This window comes from Lutra lutra, chromosome 2 (genome assembly GCF_902655055.1).
Source record: "Lutra lutra chromosome 2, mLutLut1.2, whole genome shotgun sequence".
Lineage (NCBI taxonomy): Eukaryota > Metazoa > Chordata > Mammalia > Carnivora > Mustelidae > Lutra > Lutra lutra.
The window spans coordinates 181,964,093-181,980,455 of record NC_062279.1 but is presented as its reverse complement, the minus strand read 5'-3'; the positions used below and the strand labels follow the sequence as shown (position 1 = coordinate 181,980,455).

Below are 16,363 nucleotides of genomic sequence, written 5' to 3'. Positions count from 1 at the left end.
ATAGATTCATGGACATAGAGTTCTCAAACTTGAAAATAGTTTTTCTTTAATTGCTCAGGCCTGAGGTTATATGTAATGTTTAAAGCTTTCTGAGATAGGAGTCTAAACCCTTGTACTCAAAGTGTGGTGCATGGGGACAATGTCAACATTCCTTGGGAGTTTGTGTGAAGATCAGATCCACTCCAGACCTGCTGACCTTGCATTCTAGCAGGATCCCAAGGTGATTTGTGCTTGATCCTGTCCTCAACCCACTGTAATCTGATCTTCCCTCTTTTTCTTTTTGTCATACTACTAAATGTCCTTTCTGAGGCACCAGTGACTTTTTATTCAGTGCACAGCATTTGAAACCAATGTGCATTTGAATAAGACTTAAAAAAAAGATATAAAATTAAAAAAGAAAAGAAAAGAATATAACAACCAAAATTGGGTAATAGAGGGCAGGAAGGTGCTCAGAGGAGATAGATTTTCATCTTCATTCTTAATGTGGAGCCAACCGTTTTCCTAAAATAGAGAATAAAGTTTGACTTTTTTTTTTAAAGATATTGTTCAAAATTAATAAATAAAAATGATAAATATTACCACTTGAAAAACAAAACATCTTGGTGGGAAGACCAGGCTTTGAAGTCAGACTGCATGGTTTTGAATTCCTGCTCACTTCCTGGCTTCAATATCTTGAGCAATTTTCATAGAACTTTCTAGTTCTCACTTTTCTCTTTTGTAAAGTGAAATGATATTAGTATCTACTTCATAAGGTTGTGAATAGTAAATGGAATAATGGATCTAAAATGCCGAGCAGTAAATGATCAGTAAGTGTAATTAATATTGTCCTTAAAAAAAAAAAAAGCTCATACTTTCTCTCTGTGTTTGTTTTTGCCAGTTCCAAAGGAGCATGTTCATGGTTAGTTGGTGCCAGCAACACTGTCTGTCATTCAGCTAGGATCATATGACCAGATATGATCTTATCCAGTCTTGACTACTCCTTTCTTTTCAAAATGCGCTTCTGTTTTGCCTGCATGTTCTCACTTCTGATTTTTCTGCTATTTCTGGCAGCTCTTTCTCTGTCTGCTTGAGCTCATCTTTCTTTACCTAGCCATTAAATGTTGGGATTTCTGCCCTAAGCTCTCTTTCTCTTCTCACTTGACACCCATGCCTCTCTAGGCAATGTCATCCACTCCCATGACTTCATCATCCATACATTTCAACAAATATTCATTAAGGCTGACACTGGTGCCCAACATTCTGCTGGGCACTTGAGATGCAGATGTGCATAATGCATCTTCCTACCTTCAAGGAGGCAGACAGGGAAACACGATCGTTCTTGAGAGTAGGTGTGATACAAAGAGTGTGTGCTCTGGAAGATATACATTTGTGGGGGTCTGGCAAGTCATTCTGGAGGAAATGTTAAGATTCTTTAGATTTAGACTTTTTTCCCCTTGAATGTTTTGCAGGCATTGTATACTCAATGTATTTGTAAATTATCTATTGTAACAGTCAGGATAGGCTGTGCTGTCCTGTATAACAAAAGTAATCCTAGAATAATAGTGGTAATTTCTCCTTGGTGTTACAAGTCCTTTGCGAATGGCATGGGGGCTTTACTCATTGAAGTCATTCAGGGACTAAAGTGATGGGCCAGCCATCATCTTGCACCTATGCAAGTTATTGTGCCTGAGAAAAAGGAAAAGAGCCCTGGAGATTCTTTTTTTTTTTTTTTTTTTAAGTATATGATACAGTATTATTAACCACAATCACCAGGCTGTACACTAGATGCCCAGAACGTATTCATCTTATAACTGGAAGTTTATACCCTTTGACCAATGTCAAAAAAGTCCAGAGACAGGGAATTAGGTCAGAGAATGTAACCCATGCATGTGTCTTAGTAGAATGCGAGAGAATTGAAAATTTTTGATCAATAGCACTAATGATTACCACTTCTTTCTCAGTGTAGGGGTGGGGGGAGGGTCCCTTCAGATACACTGTAATTCAAACCGGAAACCTGGAAGGGACCTCTGACTTGTTCCCTGTCACTCACAATTTTGCCTCTGAAAACTCTCTTCCAAATGTTACCTTTGTCTTGGTTGCTTTTGCCTTGGGTCAGGCCATACTCTTTTCTCAGTGGGACTGTTGCAGTTGCCTTCTTATTATCCTCCAGACTTGACCCCATTCCAGCATCATCCTGCTACCGCAGTAATCATTCCATTGTGCCACCCCATCTAAGATCCTTCAAAATTCCTCACTTAAGAACAATTCCAGGACTTTAACAGGAACTACTCTTCACAATGTGGCTGCTTTTCCTTCTCCCGCTTTTCCTCCTGCCAGTCCTCTGTGTGCTGGCTGTATTTAATGACCTGCTGCTGGGCTTTGCATATCTTCCCCTTTGTTCCATCTAGAAAGTTCTCCATTCCCTATTACCACACCCCTTCTTCCTCACAAATGCTTTGCTCAACCCTACACAGTCGTTAAATATCTTTTAAGATTTCTATTGAGGATGATTCTCCCCTAAGAAACCTTTTCGGACTTTCTCAAATGGCATGACAGCTACTTCTCTACTTTCTGTCACCAGATTGCCTTATGCATATCATTCTCAAAGCCCTTGTATCATGGTTTGTATTTTTAGACTACATGCCTGTTTCCCTCAACTAATCTATAAACATCTTGATGATAAGAAGTTCTTACTAAATGTTGTGTTTTCAGCAGAGAGTAAATACAAAGTTCCTGGCACATAGAAAATGCCAAGTAAATGTGTTACCACATGGCTTGAGATATAAAGATAAGGAATTACTTTTAAACTCATATCATAGGAAGATAATTTTTTCTCCATGCATTGGATGGTTGATTTTTTCCAACTTGTACAACTTGTTCAAAGTGAGAAGTGTGTGTGGGTGCATGTGTATATGTGTGTATCATGTCCCAGCTCAATTCTTGGGTAAGTTAAATAACTCTTGAAGGCTTTATTTTCCTTCTCCCTGAAACTCTGTAAAGAGCTAGTGATGGCATCTGTTTCAAAAGATTGTTGGAAAGCCAGCTCTGTAGATGCCTATAGTAAATATCCTTAACAAGATGCCTATGTTAGTTTCCTATGACTGCTGAAACAAATCAATTACTTAGTAACTTAAAATGACATAAATATATTAACTTCGAGTTATGGAGGACAGAAATCCAAATAGCACTGGGCTAAAAGTAAGATATTGGCAGGACTGTATTCCTTCTGGAGGCTCTAGGGGACAGTCTGTTTTCTATCTTTCCCAGCTCCTGGAGGCTTCCTGCATTCCTTGGCTTGTGGCCTCCTTCCATATGCAAAATGAGCAATGGTCCATTGAGTCTGTATGCCCCGTGGCTCTGATGCATACCCACTCACCTCCCTCTTCTGCTTAGGAAAACCCCATGACCATTTAACCCATACAGCCTTGATCAGTGTGGCCTTGCATTAACTTGGCATGAAAGAGTCCCCCACTTCATTCACTCCAAAAGTAGGTTAAGTGATTCACTTTTGAACATTTCCTTAGCCATTTTTGTTATGTGGGTTGCATTTATTGTAAGTGAAAACTGGTATTTATTTAAGAGTACCTGAGTAATCCTAGGAAGGCAGTTTTACTCTCATGACTATCATTATGTAGTAATGACTAAAAGTTATTGAGAACTTACTATGTGCCAGGACCTGTTCCAAATGTGTGTGTGTGTACGTGTGCATATATATAGAGAGAGACTAATTTGATCCTAATGACCAGTCCCATGAGGGCAGGGCCTTTTATTTTCCTTATTTTATGGTATTTGAGAGTTTTCCCAAAGTTTCAGGGCTGGTAAGTACCAGAGATGGGATTGAAATCCAGGGTGGTCAGGCTGTAGGACCTGCACTTTGAACCACAGCACTATAAAAATAGGAATGTAGGAAGGATGGGGCAAAACGGGAAGAATGAACCCTCCACTTTGGGCTAATAACCCTCAGCACTTTTACAGCTCATCATGGTATAGCCTGAGGGCATTCAGTCTTACTGAGTTCTAATTTTTGTTCTTAAAAAAAAAAAAGCATCATAGATGACCAACTGTGAGTTGAGAGTTGGTGGGTTTCCAGAGATGCTTGAAAATAAATTGTCTAATGAGTTCAGGCTTTTTAGATAGGTCCTTAGGTGTGTTTCCTCCCACTCTCTGTCAGTTGGTTGGTCTGTCTGTCTCTCTAAAATTGTACTCGAGGAACAGTAACTGCAACCACTACCCTATGTCATGGATTACTTTTGCCTTTTTATCTATTCTGCCAACTTGCTTTGATATGTGAGTTTAAGAGCAGGGAAGCTGAATTTTTTTTTCCAAACCATTTTTTTTTGAAGATTTTATTTATTTGACAGAGACACAGCAAGAAAGAGAGCACAAGCAGGGGGAGTGGGAGAGGGAGAAGCAGGCTTCCCACTGAGCAAGGAGCCCAATGCAGGACTCGATCCCAGGACCCTAGAATCATGACCTGAGCCGAAGGCAGCCACTTAATGACTGAGCCACCCAGGTGCCCCAGGAAGCTGAATTTTTGCAGAAAGTTGTTATCCAAGTCAGTGTTTCCTAAGAAAGTCCATGTTTCCGAGAACCTCTTAAGTAGAGAGATGCATTTAACACTTTCGCCACTGTGGTTAGATGAAAAAGGTAAAGGAAAGATTATTAATATGGCTGATCACTATAAACAAAATGTGAAGAACAACTGTTGACATATTTCATAGGGGAAGGCACTCCTTTTAAGTGAGTTATTCGGGGTTGTAACTGTGAGGAGTTGGCATTTGCCAAAAGTCCATTGACAGAGCTGGATGTTGATTCAGAGGGTTAGCATCATAAGTCAATCACCTTTATGGGCTTTCAAAGTCCATGATAGCCACATTAGTGGAATTCATATGTTACTGCGAAAAGGCTATTTATGTCAAAATAAGTAACATTGAGAGCAACTACATAAATGGATGAAAATAAAATCATATCTAATTGATTCATACATTCTTCTGTATGAAAGAAATACATATTACACGTATTATACAGTCCTCAAGTCTATCACATTTAAGATGACTTTAATATTGACTCACAATCACACGGACGTTTTGGAGAGTGTGTTACCTGCACCACATGGTCACGATTGAGCTTTTGTGCTGCACTGTTTTATTTAGAATCTTTCGGCAGATGAAACCATTGACCTTAGTTAGCTAGAAAACAGCTGCTTTTCTATTTTGATTTGTAGTTAATGTTTTCCAAGTGTCAAGCACATGTAGAGAAATTTTTTCCATAGACTGATATTAAACATTTTATTTATATTTCTCTTATTTTTAATGGTCCGTGGACTGTTTGGCAAAGTAAGAGCCAATAAGAGCATTCATTGTAAATTCCTTTAGGAAAAAAAAAAACAAACCTCCCTTGGGTATTTCTATAATGAATCAATATCACATTTGTTTATTTTAGTGACATACTCAATTATAGTGCTATATTCTGGAAACAGTCTGTGTCTATTTTTACTAAGTTAAAAATATATCATCTCTTTCAAAGTTTTCAGGAGTTTCTGCCAAAGCCAAAGCTAGGTGATTTCCAGTATCTTAGGTTTGACTATTTTGTCAATGAATGAATACCTCAAGAAAGTGACAAGTTGATAATCTTAGTTTAACGACTACATCATATTGATTGTATTATATTTATATTTTCTGGTCAAAGATGAAGATAATTTAGTTCCTTTCTCAGTTTTTCTAGAATTAGAGTTTTACTTTTGGGGGGGTGTTTATGATATAGTGTTGGTAAACATATGGGCCCTATTATTTTTATTTATCTGTTATGCATAGGTTACTGAAATTTGGAAAATGTGGAGGGATGTAAGGCTAAAGCTAAGCAAGTACAATTGTCCTTTGGTGGCAGATAGCAGAGATATGAAAAGCTTGTGCCTTGGGTACTAAAGATCATAAAATGATTTTTGAAATTGAGAACCTGAGAAAAGAGGATGGAAACACTATAAGATTTACCACATCTCATTTGTTTGTTATGAGTCTCAGGTGAGGTGGAATTGCCCTAAATTCTTTGGGCATGGGGACACCGAGATGGAGACTCAGTTTCTCTACCTGAAGCTTTTGAGAAAGCAGTAGTCTCTCACAGAGTTAGGGTACTCATGGTAGAAGAGAAACTCTCTTGGTTGTCCCAGTGAAGTGAGTAGTTTTGCTAACCATCATCTTTCTCTTTGTGTTTGCCTCGGTGGAATGAAACTTGGGAAAGTAGCTCTAGAGTTTTCTTAATGGATTTTTAAAGAAATGAATACTTCTAGTAATGTATCAAAATATCTTTTTTTTTTTTTGTCTTCCAGGAACATTAAAAAAAGCCTATTTTAAATCAAATGGGAGTGAACCTTTGGTCACTGATGGTGAAGTTCAAGTGTCTGATATTATTGCTACAAATACAATTTGCAACAAGAGCACTGTGACATCTGCTACGCATCCCAATCAACACATTCCAGCCTGGACCACAGATGCTTCTCTCCCAGGGGACCAAAATCACAAGAACACAAGTGAGTCTGAGGGTGCTGAATACTCATGCCCTTTAATGTCTGCAGAACCCACAGGTGGACTTTTAAGTGTGGCAACCAGTGCTCTTAACTCAACAATCACTTACAGGTCACACAGGCAAAACTCCATTCTCTTATCTGGCAAACGTAACTATTGACTATTAACTATGTGCTATTCCTAAACATAAAGTGCCATCAGCTCATCTGTCCAGAGAGGGAGAAGGGTAAGAAATGAAAATGTATCAATGCCATTCAACATTTCTGAGACATACTGCTTGCTCCAATCCGATGGTATGGATTTTATGGTGGTTCACCTCAGAAAATTTGTGTTTCTGTCTTGAAGTTTTAAGTTACTTATTTTGAAATGGTTAAATGAAGAAGAAAGTGAAGTTATTTATTTTGTTGTTGGTGCCTTGGGAAAAGGATCTGAATTCTATGATAGAATGTCAATGATTTAATGGGAACTATCCCCCCAGTTGGCATTTGAGGTGCTCAGTGTTCTTTTTACCTTTTTTTCCTCTTCTTCTTCTTTTATTGGCTGTGCAATTTACTTTACGTGTTGGTGACTGACAATCACATCTTGAGGAAAATGGCATCTACAAGAGGACAAATGGATCTGTCAGCTATTCCAGAACAAGAGTTGGAAGAGAGAGAGAGAGGACAGAGTGTGGAGATGGGACCAGTTAAATAGTGGCAGGCAATATGCTCTGGAATGTGGTTCTATTTCTCAGTATCCCTCAGATTTTTAGTAAAGGCATTAAGCTTCCAAGAATACTGGTGGGGGAAAAGTTGTGGGTAAAGTGTCCCAAGAGCTTTGGCTCTGATCCAGTTAGTGCCGGCAAAACATAATCAGAGCACAGTCACTGTAAGAACTGGTTTTAATTCTTTTTTTTTTTTTTTTTACAGATTTTATTTATTTGAAGTGGCGCTTGGGTGGCTTAGTGGGTTAAAGCCTCTGCCTTCTGCTCAGGTCATGATCCCAGGGTCCTGGGATCGAGCCCCACATTGAGCTCTCTGCTCAGCGGGGAGCCTGCTTCCCCCTCTCTCTCTGCCTGCCTCTCTGCTTACTTGTGATCTCTGTCTGTCAAATAAATAAATAAAATCTTTTAAAAAAAGATTTTATTTATTTGAGAGAGAGAGAGAGAGAGAGAAAGAGAGAGACAGAGAGAGAGAGAGCACAAACAGGGGGAGGGGCAGGGGGACGAGCAGACTCTGTGCTGAGTGCAGAGCCCAACATGGGGCTCATTCCTAGGACCCTGAGATCATGACCAGAGCCAAAGTTAGATGTAACTGACTGAGCCACCCAGGTTTCTCTTAATTCTTATTTTCTACTTCCTAAAACAAGATTATATGGTTGAAAATTGTATGAAGCCCATCCATTCATGGTCATTTTCTTGTTTGTTCCTGCCTCCTTCATGAAAACCCACAAAAGGCAATCACAGTCTTGGACAGAGTATTGATTTTCTTTCTGAGCCAGGAAGGGAAGGATTAAGCTACCTTTTCACTAGCATAGCATAGGTTTGTCAGGGTCTGAAGAAAAGCAGAATTATCCTATTGCTCTAGCTTCAAAGAAACTGTTTGGATTTCATTGTTTCACATAGCACTTATGTATTAACTATTTCTTATGCTTGGTGTTCACCAGTGATTAATACAGATCCGTGTTTATTAACCTGACAGTAATAACTGTAAACCCAAATTATGTGCAGCAAAATTTGTTTTCCTGGTGAGTTTGATTTTGAAGTTTTAAAGATTTTATTCATGTTTTAAGCACTTCATTACTCTTCAGGACAGGGATTTTTATCACAAGTGCAGAAGTCATTTAAGCAAACACTCAGCCCCATTAATGTGGTTGCAATTACGGCAATTGTTATTTTCTTTTGCTAAGTGGATTTGTCTCTATTTTGAAAGTTTTTGGTCATTTGTTAAGATTCGAATAGAGGAGGCAGACACATACTCTGAAGAGTAAATGGACATATGGTATTTGTTACTCAGTTTGGAAGCTTAATGGAAATGGAGGTCTGTTTGACTTGTTTTCTCTTCCTATGGCTGGAACATTGCTTGAGAGTACGAAGGAAATTTGACGTGTAAAGGAAATCCAGGTGAAATTAGAATGGTTAAATGGAGAAAGGTAAAAAGCTTTGGATATATGTCATTCCATGTCATTAATGTACTTGACAGTTAGCATGGAGCTTTACTGTCTGACCACCCAGACCCTTGATGGACCATCTGCATTAACTAAAAATATTGATGACAAGGAATTTGATAGTTTTTCATACATTTCAGTAGTATTGCTAACCTGTGATTATAGAGCTTTCGTTGTTTTGAGGGCATATTTAAATACTTTCTCTTGGGGCTCCTGGGTGGCTCAGTAGGTTAAAGCCTCTGCCTTCAGCTCAGGTCATGATCCCCGGGTCCTGGGATTGAGCCCCACATCGGGCTCTCTGCTCGCCAGAAAGCCTGCTTCCCCATCTCTCTCTCTGCCTGCCTCTCTGCCTACTTGTGATCTCTGTATGTCAAATAAATAAATAAAAATCTTAAAAAAAAATAAATACTTTCTCTGTGGTCTTTACATATAATTAACTGATGAGGTATGCAGGACAGACAATACCATTTCAAGTAAGGAATTGAGGCTTAAAGACATTAAGTTGACATATACAATATCACTCGTCTAGCAAGAAGTAGGCATGAAATTGGGATTCCAATCCTGGGACTCCTAGACCAGTGCTCTTTCAAGCATTCCATACCTGCTTATGTAATTTCATTGCATTATTTGCAGTTGCAGAGCATATTTAAGCTCGGGGAGAGCAGTTTGTTTTGTCGACTGCACTATAAAATATTTTTTGAATGAAGAAGAGAAGTGAGTTGGGGGAAATTGGAGGGGGAGATGAACCATGAGAGACTGTGGGCTCTGAAAAACAATCTGAGGGTTTTGGCGGGGCGGGGTGTGGGAGGTTGGGGGAACCAGGTGGTGAGTATTACAGAGAGCACATACTGCATGGAGCATGGGGTATGGTGCATAAACAACGAATTCTGGAACACTGAAAAGAAATTTAAAAAATAAATAAAAATTGAAAAATTATTTATTGAATGAATAAAGAAATGAAATAGAGTCATTTCAAAATTTTGATATCTGATTTATCACTTTTCATTAACAATATCTAATCATACTTCTGCACCTGATATGTATTTAACCAGTTTTACCTAAAGCATCATTTAATGACTTGTGTCAGTACTAACACCTAGCAGAGGATTTGCTTTTATACTTTTAAAAAAATGATTGTCTAATTGACATGTCATTTTAAATTCCTGGCATATGTGAAGGCTATTTAAGTCCACTTAGGTCCAAAAATACAGTAGCCAGACATTCTTTTCTATCCAAATATCCTGGGTAGGAAAGCAAGGAGAGAATTCTGGCCAAAGGTACAAGGAAGTAGACTTTCCTTAAGACCTTTCCGCCTGAGGATCCTCAATGTCAAGCCGAAGTATACTATAGTTTGTAAACTCTTAATCAGAATACCCCCCTGTTACACTGTGTGGCAGAGCTTTGTAAATGTAAAACAGGTTTTATGTGCATCTGTTACTTATGGAGTTTCATTAGCTGCATTTGGAAACCCAGTTGTGATAATGGAAAGGGGAAGTTTCATTCTTAGCTTGCATGTTATATTTCAGCAAGGGATTTTTCTAGGTTGCATTTTGTAATTTCACTTTTTTGTTTTCACCTTTCTCCTTATAAATATTTAAACATAAATTCAGTATTAAGGAAAGGGAAAAAACTCTTTGACCAACCAAGAGCTTTTGGGTTAAAGATAACATGGTACACAGTGAAGTAACCTAGAAACTCTGATTGGGAATTAAAGTGACAAAAAGGTGGGGTAAGGGGCTAAAAGCTTCAGGTGTTCTGTTTTGTTATCATGCTCTTTGGTAAACAGCTCTGTAATCCTCCGTATCAGATGAAAATGTGTCATGCCTCTCATTCACTTTAATTTTTATTTATTTATTTATTTATTTATTTATTTATTTATTTATTTATTAAAGATTTTATTTATTTATTTGACAGTGAAAGACACAGCAAGAGAGGGAACCCAAGAAGGGGGAGTAGGAGTGAGAGAAGCAGGCATCTGATCAGGGAGCCTGATGCAGGGCTCGATCCCAGGACCCTGGGATCATGACCCGAGCCCAAAGCAGACGATTAGCAACTGAGCTACCCAGGCACCCCTCTCATTCACTTTTTTTTTTTTTTTTTTTTGCAAACTTAACATTTTCTTTTTCTTTCTTTTTTTTTTTTATTATTGTGTTATGTTAGTCACCATAAAATACGTCACTAGTTTTTGAAGCAGGGTTCCAAGATTCATTGTTTATGTATAATACCCAGTGCTCCATGCAATACGTGCACTCCTTAAGACCCATCAGTAGGCTCACCCATCTCCTACTCCCATCCCCTCTAAAACCCTCAGTTTGTTTCTCAGAATCCACAGTCTCTCATGATTTGTCTCTCCCTCTGATTTCCCCTGCTTCATTTTTCCCTTCCTTCTCCTAATGTCCTCCATGCTATCCCTTATGTTTTACGAAAAGTGAAACTAAACGGTAATTGACTTTCTCTGCTTGACTTATTTCACTCAGCATAATCTCCTCCAGTCTTGTCCATGTTGATGTAGAAGTTGGGTATTCATCCTTTCTGATGGCTGAGTAATATTCCATTGTATATATTGACCACATCTTCTTTATTGATTCTTTTTTTTTTTTTTTTTTTTTTAAGATTTTATTTATTTATTCGACAGAGAGAGATCACAAGTAGGCAGAGAGGCAGGCAGAGAGAGAGAGAGAGAGGGAAGCAGGCCCCCTGCTGAGCAGAGAGCCCGATGCGGGCCTCGATCCCAGGACCCTGAGATCATGACCTGAGCCGAAGGCAGCGGCTCAACCCACTGAGCCACCCAGGCGCCCTTCTTTATTGATTCTTCTGTTGAAGGGCATCTCAGTTCTTTCTACAGTTTGGCTATTGTAGGCATTGATGCTATGAACATTCGGGTACAGATGGCCCCTCTTTTCACTACATCTGTATCTTTGGGGTAAATACCCAGTAGTACAATTGCTGGGTCATAGAGTAGCTCTATTTTTAATTTCTTAAGGAATCTCCACACTGTTTTCCAAAATGGCTACACCAACTTGCATTCCTACCAACAGTGTAGGAGGGTTCCCCTTTCTCCACATCCTTTTCAACATTTGTTGTTTCCTGTCTTGTTAATTCACTTTTTAAAAAAGATTTAGCACTGAAAACTTTGCACCAAAAGTGCCCTAATCACATGCTCAAAATTTGCTGAGTGTAGAAAGCTTATACACCAGTTAAAAACCCTAAAGTTATTCTTTCTTCCTAGATTTCTGTTTGTAACATGGTATTTCTATTAGCTTGAAAGTGAGTTCTGCCAAGAGTATGGAGCTAAGGGGGATTTGGGGAGAGGGAGTCTAACTAGACATCTGAAATCATGTTAAGTCCCTTCTCCTTTTTCCCTGACATTTTCTAATCTTATCATCAACAGAACACTGGATGTCTTCATTGTATTTTCCAAAAGTCAGTTCTGCTGTCCTCAGAGTAATGCGCTCACCTCTGTAGCTTACTGATTGTGGATTATTATGCTTTTTGGAGTGAGCATCTGTGCTCATCTGTGTAAATGGGGATAAGTTAATGGATTAAAGGTGCCCAAGAATTGTATCCTTAGCATTCTTTGGTTGTTGTTGGACAGCACTTTTCCATCTGAGGGACTCAGATGTATTCTGAGGATCCAAGAATTCTCTATAACAATTTCTTCAATATATGCTTTCATTTCAGTGTTAATAAAGAAATAACTACTGTAAGCCTGATCTCAATAACCTGGAAACCACCTTTTAAAAAAATTAACATATGGGGCGCCTGGGTGGCTCAGTGGGTTAAGCCGCTGCCTTCGGCTCAGGTCATGATCCCAGGTCCTGGGTTCAAGCCCCACATCGGGCTTTCTGCTCAGCGGGGAGCCTGCTTCTTCCTCTCTCTCTGCCTGCCTCTCTGCCTACTTGTGATTTCTCTCTGTCAAATAAATAAATAAAATCTTTTAAAAAAATTAACATATAATGTATTATTAGCCCCAGGGGTACAGGTCTGTGAATCATCAGTCTTACACATTTGACAGCACTCACCATAGTACATACCCTCCCCAAGTCCATAACCCAACCACTCCATCCCAGCCGCCACACCTCCAGCAACCCTCAGTTTGTTTCCTGAGATTGAGTCTCTTATGGTTTGTCTCCCTCTCCGGTCAGTCCCATCTTGTTTCATTTTTCCCTCCCTTCCCCCGACAAACCCCTGCCCTGCCTCTCAAGTTCATCATATCAGAGAGATTATATGATAATTGTCTTTCTCTGATTGACTTATTTCACTTGGCATAATACCCTCTAGTTCCATCCACATCGTTGTAAATGGCAAGATTTTGGTCTTTCTGATGGCTGCACTATATATATATATATATATATATATATATATATATATATATATATATATATATGTGTGTGTGTATATATATATATATACCACATCTTCTTTATCTATTCATCTGTTGATGGACATGTAGGCTCTTTCCTGGATAACCATTTTATATCAAGTACTTACATGGAATTTTGGTGCCTGTATTTGAGTTTCTATTTATGATTTATGTGGCTGCTAAGCTGTATTGGCTAGATGTTTCCCAGCCATCAAGAAAGGGACAGAGGCAGACTTGATAGATATTTTTCTCAGTAGCGGAACTAAAGTATGTACCGGCTTCATGTACAAAGGGCACCTTCGTGGCAATTCAAACAGAGAAAAATGGTGACCCATTTGCTCAGCTGGGATACGGGATAGTATAAGCTTCCTAAATACAGAAGAACTTGTGACTCACCACCATACTTTTCATAGAATACTGTTAATATTATTCATGAAAATAATTAACTTAAATTTCATAAGTTTTGTAGTTTTGTTTCTATTTAAATTATATATATTAATTTTGTAGTTGTGCTAGATCTATAGGCATAAATTGTTTATGTCTAATTATATAGACACCTGCATAACTTTCTCCCTGTAAGAATGCCTGTCACAACTTTCAGCTTGCAAAATACTGCTTTAGGGTGACAGAATTCTAGCTGTTGATGTCACATCCTCAGAAAAAGCAGGGAAGCTCTCTGACAAAGCTTCTTAACTTCTGTTGTGCCAAGGACTCCAAGGACCAAGGTAATCTGGCGAGGCCTCCAGGTGCCTACTCAGAATAATGTCTTGGTGCTTAAAGTAAATGATACAGAATCACAAAGGAAGGCAATTTTATTAAAATTCAGTTATCAAAATATTAGAAACAAAAATTCATAATACAGTAATTCATGTGTCTATTAAATAATGATATCTAGCCATAGGTCAATAATGATAATTTTATGACAGGGATGAGCATAAATAATATTTTGAAATGTCTGCCATAGCTCCATGTTGATATGAAAATATCATGTATAATTTTTAATTTGTTTTTCTACATTTGTTGCCTACATTGATAATTTAAGTATTCTAAATTTCAGTTGGAGGTTAATGGAAATAGAAATGCTCTTTTTCTGCAATCCAGGTTCTTTAGAGACAATAAAAATTCTATGTAGGGGTGACTAGGAGTCTTTTGATTATGATTAAGAGCACATACTCTGGATGAAATGTATATATTTTTTGTACCTGGGAGAGTCTAAGGCCCTCTCAAGCTGCTTCATTAGGAATTTACTACTGCAAAATTTACTGCTAGCCACCACTGTTGGACACCAATGTTCAAGTCCAGTTGGTTGCCGTCTTCTGTGTATTAAATTGTATTTTTCAGGCTTGAAGAATAGTTAATGAGATTCAGACATGGGCTTCTGGCTAGAATCAACATTTAATCAAGAACCAAGTGAAGTATTTAAGTAATTGTTGAATGCTTTTCTGGTTAGCACGGTAGCATTCTAATAAAGACCAGCACAATACTTGGGAAACTGAGAAAGGAAATTCAAAGTGTAGTAATGGACTCCTTCCCCCCCTCCATTCTTCTTTCCTTTCTCCTTATTTCATCTTTAGATGACTGTCCTTTGGAGGTACTGGGTTCTTTTCCAGAGAAACCAGACTCAATCACTTGGTGAGGTAGGCTTTTGAAAGGGGTAATGGATTGGTCACTGGTTCATTCTCCTTTGACTACAGCCCCGGTCTTGCCTTCTCAAAGATCTCTGGGTTAGGCTTCCTGACCTTCTTTCCAAAATGAATCCTGCAATATTCCACAGGTGACATGTTCCCCCAAAGGCATTGTGCCTATAACATATTATTATAGCAAATGAGAGTCAGTGTTAAATAGTTGTGTCAAAGGCTTGTGGTTCAAAATTTTCCTCTCCAGATTCATTATCATGGCTTTTTTCTTCAGGAAGAACAGCCCAATATCCTTGATCAGTATACAGAAAAAAGGAAAAAAGAAAAAACACAAACAAAAACCAAAAAACAGTAGCATGGTGATACTACATTGCAAACACAATCCTAATCCAATTGAAGGGTAAAAACGATCTTTTAAAAGCCAAATTCTCAGATAAAAGTTAAAAAAAGAAAACCAACCTGTGTAATTTACTCTACTTTCTGGTTCTGAAAGAAAATTGGCATCGTGTATATTCTTTTTGCCTGAATCATTCAATTTGCTGACTGTCAGGTTTTTGGTTTTTCTACAATTCTGTGTTGAAGGCAAAAAACTAACAGTGGGAATCTGTTTGCTGTTACTTGTGCCTTTGGAGAATATGCCTTTTCACTTTCTTGTAGTTGAAATAATATGATAATGAATTTTGTAAGCCAAAAGCTTGAATCAATTTACATTTGATCCAAACCACTCCTTGTCTTTTATTGTTAACATATTTTATTCTTATATTTTGCTCCTCTGCTTAATTAACATAATATTTGCATGTGGTGTTTGAATTATAAAACTTAAGTACTTGTTTATAATTATCTTAATTGGTATAAACTCATTCAGATGTTTATGTCTTCTTCCAAGCTTTATGAAATTTCTGAGAGTTTAGGATATTCTAGAAAGCACCATTTATTCTTCAGCATCTGTTTATTGGGTGCCAAGCTCTGGAGTTTGGCTGAGTAGACTACAAAAGTGGATCAGATAGAAATCCTGTCCCTAAGTAGCCACTGTCTAGTAATTGCCTTGAGACATAAACAAACTGAGAAATTCTGTAAGAGAGGATCAGAGACAGAGGAAAACATGATCTATTTCAATTCTTATTTCTTTAAAAGATAAGATTGCTAATTCATCCCATATTTAAGCTATAGTAAATACATCATTTTTCCAAACAATAAAGTTTTATTTATAAATATAAAAGTTAATTTTAGTTTAAAGGTTTGACCTGGATTTTTTTATTTTTAATGAAATTATACTGTATGATTATTAAATTTAAAAACATAGTTATAATATTACCTTAGATAATTTAAAACAAGTTTGTAGTTTTCAATTTTATGGAAAAGGCAACCTTGCTTTTACAGATACTATTGAGAATTTTATCACCTTAGGATGTGGGAGGTCTAGAATTATACAATTTCTTCCTTGAAATTTCTTTCCAATCTTTGATTGTATATTAAGTAATCAACTCACAGAGTTTGTTTCTGCTTTGGTTATGTTTAGAAATGTGTGCTTGACAGAGGATATGCATTTTAAGAAAATGATTTATGATAACTTGATGGCCATTAAGCCATCGTGTGTTTCCATATTACGTATCCTTTAAAGTCAACAGAAATGTTTAAAAATAAATATTATGAGAGGGTTACCATGGGAAAGAAATGAACTAAGTTTTTGCTTGTTTTAGAGTTTGGGGATTGGCCAA

At 37.8% G+C, this 16,363-nt stretch overlaps 1 protein-coding gene across 3 annotated transcripts in view; it reads left to right on the top strand.

The window, feature by feature from the left end:
* Positions 1-16,363, top strand: part of CORIN (corin, serine peptidase) — a 249,036-nt gene that overhangs the window by 42,097 nt on the left and 190,576 nt on the right. For all 3 annotated transcript variants that reach the window (XM_047719221.1, XM_047719220.1, XM_047719222.1), the window contains exon 3: positions 6,305-6,505. In XM_047719221.1, coding sequence (XP_047575177.1) covers positions 6,305-6,505 — 201 coding nt within the window. The remainder of the gene's footprint in view (positions 1-6,304; positions 6,506-16,363) is intronic.